Source organism: Protobothrops mucrosquamatus, unplaced genomic scaffold (genome assembly GCF_001527695.2).
Source record: "Protobothrops mucrosquamatus isolate PMUCROS unplaced genomic scaffold, P.Mucros_1.0 scaffold_30, whole genome shotgun sequence".
Classification (NCBI taxonomy): domain Eukaryota; kingdom Metazoa; phylum Chordata; class Lepidosauria; order Squamata; family Viperidae; genus Protobothrops; species Protobothrops mucrosquamatus.
The window spans coordinates 46,280-61,279 of NW_015386106.1; the positions used below are offsets into that span (position 1 = coordinate 46,280).

Below are 15,000 nucleotides of genomic sequence, written 5' to 3' on the forward strand. Positions count from 1 at the left end.
GCCAAGGTTGACTACCCCTGCACTAAAACCATGCCATTTTTACCCCGGAGCACATTGGCCTGCGGTTTTGACTGACGTACTTCGTAAATTAAAGACTTCTCCTTCGAGCTTTTGTTCACGTCGGCACCCAGCAGCAGCAAACATTCGGCCATAACGCTGTTGCCTTCGGCACAGGCCTTCTCCAACATCACGTTTTTCAAGTCCTCGTGTTGAGTTATTTTCGCAAAGCATTTACAACAAAGACTTTGAAACTGCAAGGGAGACGAAAGAGGATTGAAACTGAGATATCGTATTTGCTGGAGGGTTTAACTCAAGAGGTCCCCCAACCTTTGGGGCACCAGGGACCGGTTCCGTGGAGAGGGGTTTTTCCGTGGACCGGAGGGTGCGTGGTTTTGTGTGCTGCCTGCATCTCACAGATGGGGAAGTTGCTTGTTTGTGCGGACCGGTGGCTGGCGTGCCATGGCCTAGTACCGGTCCACGGACTGGAGATTGGGGACCCCTGATTTAACTCACACACTTCATAAATTAAAGACTGTCTTCCCAGGACTGTTAAAATAAATGAATTGAAGGGCTGAGACACAGACAGAAGGAGAAAAAGAGTGTACAGGTAGTCCTCCTTTTACGACCACAATGGAGCCCAAAATTTCTGTCGCTAAGTGAGACAGTTGAGTGAATTTTGCCCCATTTTACGACCTTTCTTCCCACAATTATTGAGTGAATCACTGCAGTTGTTAAAGTAGGAACGTGTTACTGTTAAGCGAATCCAGCTTCCCCATTAACGTGGCTTGTCATAAGATCAAAAGGAGAAACACATGATCCCGGGACACTGCGACCGTCATAAATACGAGTCAGTAGCCAAGCAGGCAAATTTGGATCCCATGACCGTGGGGAATGCTGCAGCAACGGTCGAAACTGTGAAAAACAGTTTCTGGGAAAGTCACTTTTTTTTCCGGTGATGTAACGTCGAACGGTCGCTAAACGAACTGCTGTAACTTGAGGCACTATCTGTGCAGCGCAAACATTGAGTTACCTGCTGGTCTCTTTGCTCATTAAAGCATGTGGAGAGTTGATAGAAGAGACAGCTGTCAAACGATTCCTGGATGAGCAGCTTTGCAAACCAAGGGGACGAGTCGAGTATGGTTGTAATAATTTGATATCCCTATAATTCAATGAAAATGTAGCATCAGCCCAAATGTAGCATTAATACACCCGGAATGGAGAGTTTGAGGCTTAAAACATTCCTCCTGGGCAGATTCTATCGCGGACTTAAATTGAGGATTACCTGCGCATTCATTTGGTTCAACGCAAAGGAGAAAAAAAAACCCCCAAATATCTGAATTTAAGTTTCCTCAAAGAATCTTCCTGCCTTAGTAGGCGTGTTGCGTTTGGGTGTACCTGAGTCTGAATTTCAACCACATCCTTAAAGCGTCGTAATGTCGAAACCAAGGGTGATACCAGGATATAGAAAGTAACTGTACACAAGCTCTTTCCTGATATCAGGGATCCCAGAAGATTTAAACCTAGGTTTTGTATTTCTAGAAAGAAAAGAAAGTTGGGAATATTACCATGGAAATGTTGATCAAGTACAAAATAGCAATAGCAATAGCATTTCACTTCAACATACTTTATAGTATTCTCTGAGCCGTTGACAAATGTCAGCATATTGCCCGCAACGATCTGAGTCTTCATTTCACCGACCTTGGAAGGATGGAAGGCTGAGTCGGCCTTGAGCTGGTCAGGATCGAACTCCTGGCAGTGGGCAGAGTTAGCCTGCAATACTGCCTTTTAACCACTGCGCCACCACCGCATTCTAACCACTATGTCACCACAGTTCTCTTTCTTCTTAACTTCCCATCTGAGCTAATTGCTATCCACATATAGGTTCATGTGTGTGTATATAGTGTTAATACACGAATGAAGGCAAATATATGTGTCCCAGATAATGTTGTGTGATCCAATCTGTGTTGGTCATTGGTACTAGAGGTTTGGTCTTCCAAGCTTTCGGACTCATGGTGGAGCCCATCCTAAGGAAACTTCTCTCTATCAGAATGTATGTTTTGGGTTGTTCTAGGCATAGTATTTATGTAGTGCCTATTCAGTGATGGCGAACCTTTTAGAGACTGAGTGCCCAAACTGCAACCCAAAACCCACTTATGCATGGTCGAGTGCCGGGTGGGTGTGACCCATTGGATGGGTGTGACCCATTGGATGGGTGTGGCCCATTGGGTGGGCATGGCCCATTGGGTGGGTGTGGCTGCGGTGGTAATGGCAGACTGGGTGGGACTAAAAAGTTCAATCAATCAATTCCAACTTTGTAAGATCTTTTTTTTTCTCCGCGAGAAATTGAAATTGATTGATTGAACCTTTTTTTGTTTTTTTTGCACACGGCGGCAGAGGCCTAAAGCAAAAAGGTTTTATAAAACTCAGCTGAAGGCCTAGGACTGGGGCGACGGCGCGCGTGCCCACAGAGAGGGCTCTGAGTGCCGCCTCTGGCACCCGTGCCATAGGTTCGCCATCACTGGCCTAGTTGTATGTAGCTTTTTAGTTGTTGTATGGGGTGTTGATGGCTGGCTATTAAGTTGTTGGCTATTGTTTCCTTGTGCTGCTAATTCCTTGGCTCCTAAGTACCTGATAAGCTGGTGGTAAATCGGCACTCCTGTTCAATGACAAGGGGCCCAGGCTTCAATCACTTCCCTGACTGTTTTTGTACCTGCTCAGCCAACAATCTTAGTAGCTTCGAAATTGAATGTATGTCCTTGTTCACTGCAATGTGAAGCTACCAATAAGTTTAGGTCTCAGCACAAGTCCAAAAGCTCAGAAGACTAAACTTGTGGTCCCGGTGACCGACCGAGATTGGATCCTGCATTGTTAATACAAATCATCATTCTAGCAAACTATATTTCCTACATTATATGCACAAAAAGAAATATAATAAGACAGTATTCTAAGTTTCTCCATTTGCAGTAGTGGCCAAAATTGTGGAAACCTTTTGGGAAAAGTGTACTTTTGAGGTTTGATGGTTAACAATATCACTTTTTTTGGGAGTAGTACCATAAAAGTATATATCAATGGAAAGATAATTTAATCAAGAATGCAAGAATGTTCTTTCATTTAATGAGCTTGTAAAACGTAATAAAATTAAAGTCATAGTGCAAAGAGTTGACTGGTCGCTCAGAAAGCGATGTAAAATAGTATTATTAAGTGAACAAGGCTACAGTTATAAAGAAATTAGAAGAAAAATGGGTGGAAACTTAACCAAAGGTGGCATTTCTACTGTACACTTTCCCCCAAAGGTTTCCACAATTTTGGCCACTACTGGAGGCAGAAGCTCACTGGTCAATATGCTGAAGTTGAAGTTATGGCTTTCCTTCAGAAAAAAGAAATATTAGGAAAATTATATTTAATCCAAAGTTCTGGGTTTGATCCTATATGGCACTGAGTTGTGAATTTGTAAGGAGCTGACTTGTTTAATCAAAATTCTCGAGAATCTTAGCCTGAACTCCTTATTCAACTTAATGTCAATGAGGATTCTCAGTCATTCAGGTTATAGTTAGCTGAAAAGTGTTTTTTTCCAATAGGATCTCCTGTTATGGGCAGGGGTTGGGCTAGAAGACCTCCGAGGTCCCGATTATTCTATGTTCTATCTTCTACATTTGGCTGGAAATAACTAACAACGGGTCATGCACACAAATCTAAAAATACGGCTAAGCATTGCATGCAAACTTTATAAATCAACCTTCTGAAATACGGCTATCCATCATGCGTGTCTCATAGCAATTTACAGAAAATCCCGGGAGTTATCTCACATATCTGCACATTGTCCAAGTTGGACAAAAGGTTAATTTGATGACAGGACTTTTTCAGATTCAAAATAAATTCATTTTCTGCTCACCTTGATCATCCGGGTACATCTGTAGCGTGTGGAGCACAGTATCTGTCATTCCTAGATTTGATAACAATTGTAATAGAGAGGAAGATTCTTTGATACAGGAAAGTATTTGGAGTCCATATCTCTGAATGCCTGGATTGCCAATGAACTAGAAGCAAAGAAAACAAATGCTTAGATTTGTTGATATAAATCAGGGGTCTTCAAACTTGGCCACTTTTAAGACTGGTGGACTTCAACTCCCAGAATTCCTCAGCCAGCCAGGGCTGGCTGAGGAATTCTGGGAGTTGAAGTCCATCAGTCTTAAAGTGGCCATGTTTGAAGACCCCTAATATAAATCTTCAATTTATTGAGCCTCGATGCAAATACGGGAAGTCCTCAACAATGGAGCCCCCAAATTTCTGTTCCTACGGGAGATACTTGTCAAGTGAATTTTGCTCCATTTTACGACCTTTCTCGCCATCGTTGTTAAGTGAATCGCTGCAGTTGTTAAGTCAGGATCATGGTTGTTAAGTGAGTCTGGCTTCCCCTTTGACTTTGCTTGTCAGAAGGTGACTCCGGGACACTGCGACCGTCATAAGTAGGAGCCGGTTGCAAAGCGTCCGAATTTTGATCACATGACCCTGGGAATGCTGCAGCGGTCGTAAGTGTGAAAACTGGTCATAAGTCACTTTTTTCAGTGCCATTGTGATTTCGAACAGTCACTAAACAAATGGTTGTGAGTCAAGGACTATCACAGGGGTAGGCAACCTTGGCTCTTTTATGACTGGTGGACTTCAACTCCCAGAATTCCTGAGCCAGCCACGCTGAGGGGAAAGGGAGAGGTTTCCAAGCTGAGCCATGCTGGCTCAGGAATTCTGGGAGTTGAAGTCCACGAGTCATAAAAGAGCCAAGGTTGCCTACCCCTGGTATAGGATACAATTTTCCAAATGTGGAAAATTCTCAATCCCAAGGGTGAGGTGCCCCCCCCCACTCTTCTGGCCCCACTCTGGGGCTGCTTAGCACCCTTAAAACCCTCCCTCCCACCGATCAATTAACTTTTAATGTTGAATTTTAATTATCCTCACCTCTTTTTAAATTTTACGCATTTTTTAAAATGTTTTTTTTAAAATATTTTATTTATACGCTACCCAGAGTCCTTCTGTGAGGGAGATGGGGTTTTTTTTCCTTCCAAAATTTGATTAAAAAAATAAATAAAAGAGACCAATTTTAGACACTTTAAAACAGGAGTAAAAAATTTTTCTACTTGGGCAAAATGAAGAGAAAATCAGGATTAGGCATTTCGTCGAGTTAGACTTTGCAACTCAGTCCTTATTTAGCTCTTATAACTAGCTTGTAGAATTGAAAAGAGTAACCTATTAATACGTATGGCGACTACGATAAAACAGACGTAAAAGAAATCAACTGTACCGTGTTCAGAGCACCAAGGACAAGAGAATGGCCATCTTCTAAGAAAAAATGATTTTTCATACGTGTTAACTCTGATTGCAGGTTGGGGTTTTCTGAACCAATGTGCTGCTGGTTGTTTAGTACACCTGCAACACAGAGAAAGAATTTGTAAAAGCATTATTGTAATTAAAATACATCAAAGATACGTGTATACACATCCCCATACACAAAGAGAAAGACAGTTTCATAGTTCAAAATCTGATGCAGTATGAATATAAAGATCTCTTTCGAGTGAATTCTTAATTATGAAGAATCTATTAAACCGATTCCTAACCCATGTTTTGTGGTGAGGCAGCTCAAAGAAAGTGGCCAGGCAATCTTTTTGTGTATATAAATAGATTTATGAAATAAGTCTAGAAAAAAGCAAACTGAACCATTATATTTCAATCCTGAAGTGTTGTTTTTTTTTAAAAAAAAACTATCCAGTGATTCAATAATGAGAAGAATTATGGTAAGTGCCGACTAAAACAGAAAGAAGGAATAGATAAATTTATTTTAAGATGCTATCATGCTAAAAATGCAAGGTAGAAAGAAATCATTATTGCAAATAAATTACCATCACTGAGTTTTATCAAAACTTGTTCCGTGCTGGGAAAACTACGTATTTGTTTGCTTGATGATTGCAAACAACTTTTTAATGATAGAAACAGATGAGAATTTTGATCTTAACCGTGCTTAATTATAAATGTCCCGCTGTTATGCGTTCAGATGACTGGTCCTATGGCTTCCCTTCTATAAACATTATTCGAAGTGATTCCAAGGAAACAGTGGGGCTTATTTCCAAGAAATCCACACAGGAATTACATCTTGGGGTGTGTGATTTTCAATCTGAGTTTTTATACACACATGCACATGAACACATATCCAGTATACAATAGCTGAGAGTAAAGTGAAACTCAGAATTGTGGTGGTCCCTGGTGCTTGCTGAGCTTGGTTGTTTCCTTGCAGACGTTTTATTACCCAACTAGGTAACATCATCAGTGCTAGAAGGGAGTAGGGTTTGTGGAATGACGATTTTAATTTTTATTAAAATAAAAATAAAATAAAAATAAAAAAAGAACAATAACATAAACAAGACTCTTTATTTGTAGATTTTGGCTTAGTTGGTGCTACTGTCTTCTGTAAAGTCTCTCACCTGGAGCCATGCAACGTAAAATCACTTTAAGGGCTTCCAACTGGACGGATGGCAAAGATTTATGTTTCTTCATGGTCTGCATACTTCCAGATGCAGCGGCGAGCATGATATCCAATTGTAAGAAACTAGAAAATAAATCATGGAAATATGAAAATATTTCAACTCCTTGGTAACCTCTTTGTTTATTAGAACATAGAATCATAGCTGGAAGGGACCTTGGAGGTCTTCTAGTGCAAAGAATTCAAGGGTGGCTGATCTGGACCACTTGTGGGAACGTAATGATTTCAGGCTGATTCCTTTCTTGACTCCACCCCCGGCGTCCACGCCTTCTTCTCCTACACATGCTCCCTCAAACATAAAGTCAGCATGCTTTTTGTTTGTTTGTTCGATTATATATTTGACAGACCTCTCTGCATTCGAAAAGGGGAGACTGTATATGCACAGCTGTGGATGAAACTGAACAAAGACAGAAGAAATCTAGAACGAAGGAGAAATTTCCTGACAGTTAGGACAATTAAGAGAAGGACGAGGGGGGACATGATAGCAGTGTTCCAATATCTCAGGGGCTGCCCCAAAGAAGAGGGAGTCAAGCTATTCTCCAAAGCCTCTGAAGGCAGGAGAAGAAGCAACGGATGGAAACTAATCAAGGAGAGAAGCAACCTGGAACTAAGGAGAAACTTCCTGACTGTTAGAAACAATTAACCCATGGAACAACCTGCCTCCAGAAGCGGTGAATGCTCCAACACTGGAAGTTTTTAAGAAGAGACTGGACGGCCATTTGTCTGAAATGCTGTAGGGTTTCCTGCCTGAGCAGGGGGTTGGACTAGATGACCTCCAAGGTCCCTTCCAACATTATAATCATCATCATCAATCATCATTATCATTATCATTATCATTATCATTATCATCATCATATCATCATCATCATCATCATCATCATCATCATCATCATCATCATCTATTTAAAGGTTAAGTTTCCCTAAAGATCAACCCTTGGCAACTTCATGGGCACACGTGTAGTTCTTCTTGACAACTGCACAAAATATTTCCAATTTTTCCCTTCTGGGATTTTTTTTTTTTTTACAATTTTCCAGTGCCTAACCTAAAACTCTGGTGTACCCCCAACCAAGTACTTAGAGAGGGCTTAATTTTAGGAACGTGGAAACGATCCCTGAAGAAGCACGAAGTCAGGTCAGAATCAACCCAGAGGAGTGCTGATTTGGGATCTACTAGTAACTAGTTGTTCAGCGTTTAGGTTTAGTTACCTTCCTTCGAAAGCATGGTTTAGCAATCGGCAAGCACCTTCTGCAATTTCGGGAGAATTGGAATATTTCTGCATGATCTCCAGCACGTTGATGTGTATACCTTTCTCCAAGAGAATTCTTCTAACATTTGCTATAGTAAGACACAAAAAAAATTAAAGAAAGTATATATTGCTATTACTATATGCTGAGAATTCTGGGTATTAGATTATTCGTTACAGTAAGTTGGGTTCTTCCTAGGATCTTTCATATACAGTAGTGGCCAAAATTGTGGAAACCTTTTGGGAAAAGTGTACAGTAGAAATGCCACCTTTGGTTAAGTTTCCACCCATTTTTCTTCTAATTTCTTTATAACGGTAGCCTTGTTGACTTAATAATACTGTTTTACATCGCTTTCTGGACAACCAGTCAACTCTTTGCACCATGACTTTAATTTTATTACGTTTTACAAGCTCACTAAATGAAAGTCAGCATGGGGGAACTATGGCCCCCTTCATGACTAGTGGACTTCAACTCCCAGAATTCCTGAGCCAGCACGGGGGAACTGTGGCCCCCTTCATGACTAGTGGACTTCAACTCCCAGAATTCCTGAGCCAGCACGGGGGAACTATGGCCCTTTCATGACTAGTGGACTTCAACTCCCAGAATTTCTGAGCCAGGCACGCTGAGGGGAAAGGGAGAGGTTTCCAAGCTGAGCCATGGTGGCTGAGGAATTCTGGGAGTTGAAGTCCAGAAGTCATAAAAGGGCCAAGTTTGAAGACCCCTGCCCTATATCATTCCGGACAAGTGGCTGTCCAGGCTCTTCTTAAAAACCTCCAGCTATGGAGCACCCACAACTTCTGGAGGCAAGTCGTTCCACTGATTAAAATCACTTGTCAGGAAATTTCACGTGACCCCGGGCCACTGCAAACCGTCACAAGTACGTGTCAGTTGCCAAGCGTCTGAATTTTGATCACATGACCAAGGGCAGGGGTAGGCAACCTTGGCTCTCTTATGGTTCGTGGACTTCAACTCCCAGAATTCCTGAGCCAGCATGGCTCAGCTTGGAAACCTCTCCCTTTCCCCTCAGCATGGCTGGCTCAGGAATTCTGGGAGTTGAAGTCCATGAGTCATAAAAGAGCCAAGGTTGCCTACCCCTGCTCTAGGCTAATTCCCCTCCTGAGCATTTGGGCCTAGGGCAAACTCCAGTATTAAGGGGGTGGTTTTGCAATGCCATCCTTATCCACTTAGGCATCGTTCAATTTCTTTACCGTTTTGCTTCACGAGAGTAGCTAAGGCATTGGCAGCCGCCTGGAACACTTCCTTGGAAGAAGAATACATCAACATAGCCAGCATCATTTCTCTGTGCGCTGGGTACCTAATCCAAAGAGAAGGACAGAGCGATTTCAATGGAAACATCGTAGCGTCGTGTTTTATTTTTAAGTTATTCGATCGGGAATAAAAGCGAATATAAAAAAACTTGTATAAAATGTTTTATGGATGGCACTTGCCACCAGCAAGATTAGCAAAAATGTTTAAAAATATGTCGGATAGATGCTGGAAATGTAAACATAATATAGGCACGTATTACCACATTTGGTGGACATGTGGCAAAGCTAAGGCTTACTGGAGAAAGATACATACGTGGTTAGAAAACATATTAGGTGAACATGTTGATTTTAAGCCTGAACTTTTTTTACCAGGTATAATGCCTGAAAAGATTAATAAGCAGAGTCTATATTTAATTTTACACATTACTACATCAGCGAGAATAATCTTCGCACAATACTGGAAGAATGAAGGATTGCCATCAGAAGAAGAAATAATCAGGAAAATATTGGAATGTGCAGAGATGGACAGATTAACTATGAGACTGAAAGATAAAGAAGATACTGACTACTACCAAATTTGGGATTTATTTTATCGTTGGTTGGAGGAAAGAATGAAGGATTAGGAATCTTCTCCCTTTCAGATCTGATCGTGGAAAGGCGCTGGGTTAAGGGGGAAAAAAATGATTTTCTCAAATTGCAAAATCTAGAATGCCCTTCAATGTTAAGAATCTCTACAGGTCGTCTTTGTTTTACAACGGTTCGTTTAGTGACTCTTCAGAGTTACAGCAGCACTGAAAAAAGCGACCTATCGCCTATTTTTCAGACTTACGACCGTTGCAGCATTCCCGTGATCACGTGAACAAAATTCCAAGGCTTGGTAACTAATACCTATGACGGTACCTGTGTCCTGGGGTCCCGTGATCCCCTTGGGCGACCTTCTGACAAGCAAAGTCAATGGGGAAGCCCGATTCGCTTCACAACAGTGTCGCTAATTGAACAACGGCAGCGATCCACTTAACAACCATGGCAAGAAAGGTCATAAAGTGGGGCAAATTCCCCTGAACCACTGTCAATTTTGGGGCTCGGTTGTCGTCCTAAGTTGGGAATTGCCCGTACTTGTATTGTTTTAAAGATCTACGGATCGGGCAATCTGAGGTATAAAAGCGGGTTTTCTGTGTTTTCCCCAGTATTCATATGAAGGATCCCACCTCAAAAATGTGATCCAGGAAGCAAAAGGGAACGTGCTTTTCTCTCCTAGCAAGATCGTTCATAATAAATGATAAATGATAAATGAACAACAGAAATTAAATTTAAAAAAGGGATGATTAAAGTAAATCATTATAATGAAATATGGGATGATTTTATAAAAACAGTCTTGGTGGAAGGCAAAGGGAATAAACCTGCTCAAGAATAGGGGGGGATAAAGGCACAATTGAAATATATTGTATATTGTTAGTTGTTATATGAGAAGAAATACAGGTAATAAAAATGGCCTCCAGGGGTGTGGGTGCACTGTAGCATTTGTATTTTTAACACTGTTTTTTATTTAGATTTACATGTGTTGTGTTTGTATTATTTGTATTTGAATAAAATAAAATAAAATAAAAAGACCGTTCATCTTAAGTGAAACACGTGAAAGAGAAATGTAAACAAAAACTAGGTGCAGCTGAGAAAGCGATTGCAAAAGATTGCACTAACTTTCCTTCTTCGTCCCCAATCTTCTCATTAAGAGTAGGCTGATACATAAGCAGATTGTTCAATGCCCAACAAGCAGCTTCCTAAAGAATACAGAATAACAGAATATAAGTCATTATTTGGCACCGCACTTCTAATTTCAGAGCAGACTAATAAGAAGCGCGAGCATGACTCATGCTAAATAGAAAAGGTTCAAAACTATACAATTTTTTAAAAAAAAACAACAACAACCCAACACCATTTTAATGTTAATCACGTACAGAGATGAAAAGATTCTGGACTCTCAGAAATATGTCATTAATCCAGATGGTCCTTGACTTACAACGGTGGTGGCGCAGTGGTTAGAAGGCAGTATTGCAGGCTAACTCTGCCCACTGCCAGGAGTTCGATCCTCACTGGTTCAAGGTTGACTCAGCCTTCCGTCCTTCCGAGGTCGGTAAAATGGGGACCCAGATTGTTGGGGGGCAATAGGCTGACTCTATAAACCACTTGGAGAGGGCTGTAAAGCACTGTAAAGTGGAATATACATCTAAGTGCTATTGCTATCTAAGCTGTGGTGGCGCAGTGGTTAGGACGCAGTATTGCAGGCTAACTCTGCTCACTGCCAGGAGTTCGATCCTGACTGGCTCAAGGTTGACTCAGCCTTCCGTCGTTCCGAGGTCGGTAAAATGAGGACCCAGATTGTTGGGGGCAAAAGGCTGACTCTATAAACCGCTTAGAGAGGGCTGTAAAGTACTATGAAGCGGTATGTAAGTCTAAGTGCTATTGCTATTTGTTTAATGACTGCTCAAAGTTACAACGGCACCAAAAATGTGACTGATGACTGTTTTTCACACAACTGTTGCAGCATCCCTGTAGTCACCTGATCAAAATTTGGACGCTTGGCAACTGACTCATCTTTATGACGGTCGCTGCGTCCCGGGGGATCACATGATTCCCTTCTTTTACGACCTTCTGACAAGCAAAGTCAGATGGGGGAAGCCAGATTCACTTAACAACCTTGTTACTCATTTAACAACCGCAGTGACCCTGTTAACAACTGTGGCCAGCAAGGTCATAATATGGGGCAAAACTCAATTACCAACTGTCTCGCTTAGCAATGGAATTTGGGGGCTCAACTGTGGTAGTAAGTCAAGGACCTAATTTTAAAACTTAAGAGCAAAAACAAAATTCCTTGCTGCAGCGAGGATCTAGGCTGCTTCTGCACAGAAATCAATATCCCTTTTCAGTTCAAGTAGGTATATTCGGTATTTAAGGACATAAATTAAATAAGCGTTGGCAGCTTCCCCCCCCCAGACCAGGAGTAGGCAACCTTGGCTCTTTTATGGCTTGTGGACTTCAACTCCCAGAATTCCTGAGCTAGCATGGGGGAACTATGCCCCCCCTCATGACTCGTGGACTTCAACTCCCAAAATTCCTCAGCCAGCATGGCTCAGCTTGGAAACCTCTCCCTTTCCCCTCAGCGTGGCTGGCTCAGGAATTCTGGGAATTGAAGTCCACGAGTCATAAAAGAGCCAAGGTTGCCTACCCCTGCCCTAGACAAAATTTAAGTCATATTTAATGCCCTTAGTCCCATGCTTTTAGGGTTATACCTGTACGTCTCTATTTCTTCTGTGACATTTTAATGCTTTATAGCAGGCCTCCAGCCAACAGAATTTATTTTCTTCTTCTTCCTCTTCTTCCTTTTTGTCTTCCAAATCTCTGTTTAAAAAGATGGTTTCCGCTTGGGAGAAAAGGGATCATTTATTGAAGTCTGAGAACGTAAACATCTATTTTCACAGCACAGATAAGATAAGATAACCTTTATTGTCATTTTTTTTACTGTGGGCACAACGGCAAAACATCAAAAATGAAATTTAGTTGCCCGCTCTCAAAGTGAAACACATACACGACACACACCTAAACATACTATGTACAACATATGTAGAGACCCACACCCACACAAATGAGCAACAACGACTCCATTTGTTTTTGAACCAAATTACTCACCATCAGCCAAAAAAAAAAAAAAAAAGACCAAAAAGCATTTTAACAATTTGACTTGTTAATCTTAAAATTCTACATTGATTTTTCTTCAAGTGAAATTCCCTTAGGGCAGTGGTGGGATCCAAATAGGTGAACATCTGTATGGATGCCGCTTCCGGAAGTCCATTCTGGGCCCGGGCAACAAAAAATTAGCTTCCGGTTCTGCCGAACTGGTGCAAACGGGCTGAATCCCACCACTGCCTTAGGGTAACTGGACGTTGGATAATTAAATTGCAGTTGCATTTGATGCCTTGGTTACAAGGCTATTAATTTAAGAGCTTGCATTCCAACCGTCAACCTTCTGTTTTATTATCAGTCAGAATGAAAAACCTACTCAACACTATCCCGGCTACGTAACTAGGACAGGTTCCAGTTTTTGCTGCTCAGTTATCATGAACTTAAACAAATACTGGTAGTTCTCAACTGAAAACAGTTCATTTAGTGACCGTTCAAAGTTACAACGGCACTGAAAAAAGCGACATACGACCGTTTGTCACATTTAGGACTGTTGCAGCATCCCCTTGGTCAGGGGTAGGCAACCTTGGCCCTTTTATGACTCGTGGACTTCGACTCCCAGAATTCCTCAGCCAGCCACCGCTGAGGGGGAAAGGGAGAGGTTTCCAAGCTGAGCCATTCTGGCTGAGGAATTCTGGGAGTTGAAGTCCACGAGTCATAAGAGAGCCAAGGTTGCCTACCCCTGCCCTTGGTCATGTGATCAAAATTCAGACGCTTGGCAACTGACACGTACTTGTGACGGTTTGCAGTGGCCCGGGGTCACGTGATCCCCTTTTGCTTCAAACAAGCAAGGTTAAGGGGGAAACCACATTGACTTAACCGTGTTACTAACTTAACAACTGCAGTGATTCACTTAACAACTGTGGTGAGACAGGTCGTAAAATGGGGCAAAACTCCCTTAGCAACTGTCTCGCTTAGCAACATAAATTCTGGGTTCAATTGTGGTGGTAAGTTGATGACTACCTGTACATAATGGTGATATGTATATATGTATATATGAGTATATGTGTACATATGTATATATGTATAAATATAAAGACTGTCAGCTACATGGGTTGAAAATACAAATCAAAGACTTCCCAGCCTAATGGGAACTGAAAAAGTTACAAGCCAATATTTGGTGGCTTGTAGAAAGAGGAAGTTTAACAGTTTCCCTTTTAGCGAAGGATGTCTAGATTCATCTGTGGGTTCATATATATAAAAAAAACCAACGGCCTGAGGCCAAATTCATCTGGGGAACTTAATTTTCTTTCATTTAGTTACTTACTGAGGAGAGCCAAACAACTAATGCCAGCTGCCTGTAGCTTCTCATTTCCAGGGTACGTTTCTACAGCCTTCACAATCACTTCATGTACATAATTCAATACGAGGATATTGAAAAAGTTTTCTGTGGAGATTTAAAAAAAAAAAAAAAAAGCAACTTGAATCTACATGTAAAACAGAAGATTACCTGACGTGGAGTTGAGAAAGACTCATGACAAGGATTTTTTTCCCAGCTCAAAACTATTCCCAAAGAGTGTTTGGGCAAGGAATGAGGGGATATGCAATAATAAAGAATAGCACCCAGGGAAAGGGGAAAAAATCAAGTAGGAGTATAGGAGTATACACCAAGCAAGGCGACTTTCCTGCAGAGAGGAACATGCCATATTTTTTTTAGTCATGTTCAGTCCCTCAGAGGAGGGAATCGTTTTTTTAAAAAATCCAAACCATCTTGAATCAGACCTCTTCAAAACCCTCAAAATTTGCTTCTCTCCCTTAAGGAATTCTGCAATGCTTTATTTGCTAAGCCTGAGATGCTGGAAAACTGAACGTGGACAGAGGTTGTTTGCCCCATATTAAAACCTAGCATGATTTTTTGCAAACACGAGGGTTTATTTTTTAAGAGTTTTGAGTGGATGCAATTTCATGCCCCATTTTTTCCTTCCGTGGTTTTTTTTTTTTTTCATAGAAATAAGGACATTGGAATCAAATACTGTATACTTTCTCCAGAAACAGCATATAGGTGGGCAGCTTTAAAACAAATCAAATCTGAAATCCTGAAAATAATGTTTTCATCACCTTTATCATATTTTCTGTTACGAAGCACTAGAATCGCAGGAAGCTGTCAAAGTGTGCGTGATTTGAAAATTCATAAAGATTGTTTTTCTAACTTCAGCTTCATTCACGGAACATTAAATCAATTCAGGATGCCAATATATTGAAATCTGAGATAGATAGATAGAT

General features: G+C 41.2%; 1 protein-coding gene across 1 annotated transcript in view; it reads right to left on the reverse strand.

Moving 5' to 3' along the window:
- LRRK2 (leucine rich repeat kinase 2) overlaps positions 1–15,000 on the reverse strand; it is a gene marked incomplete at its 3' end in the record, with an annotated part of 76,418 nt that overhangs the window by 45,277 nt on the left and 16,141 nt on the right. The window contains exons 8-18 of the mRNA XM_029282970.1: positions 14,045–14,164; positions 12,330–12,460; positions 10,741–10,820; positions 8,983–9,089; positions 7,736–7,865; positions 6,471–6,595; positions 5,297–5,421; positions 3,893–4,037; positions 1,396–1,535; positions 1,031–1,159; positions 81–251 (exon numbers count right to left, since the gene is read on the reverse strand). Of these exons, the coding sequence (XP_029138803.1) occupies positions 81–251; positions 1,031–1,159; positions 1,396–1,535; positions 3,893–4,037; positions 5,297–5,421; positions 6,471–6,595; positions 7,736–7,865; positions 8,983–9,089; positions 10,741–10,820; positions 12,330–12,460; positions 14,045–14,164 (1,403 nt within the window). The remainder of the gene's footprint in view (positions 1–80; positions 252–1,030; positions 1,160–1,395; positions 1,536–3,892; positions 4,038–5,296; positions 5,422–6,470; positions 6,596–7,735; positions 7,866–8,982; positions 9,090–10,740; positions 10,821–12,329; positions 12,461–14,044; positions 14,165–15,000) is intronic.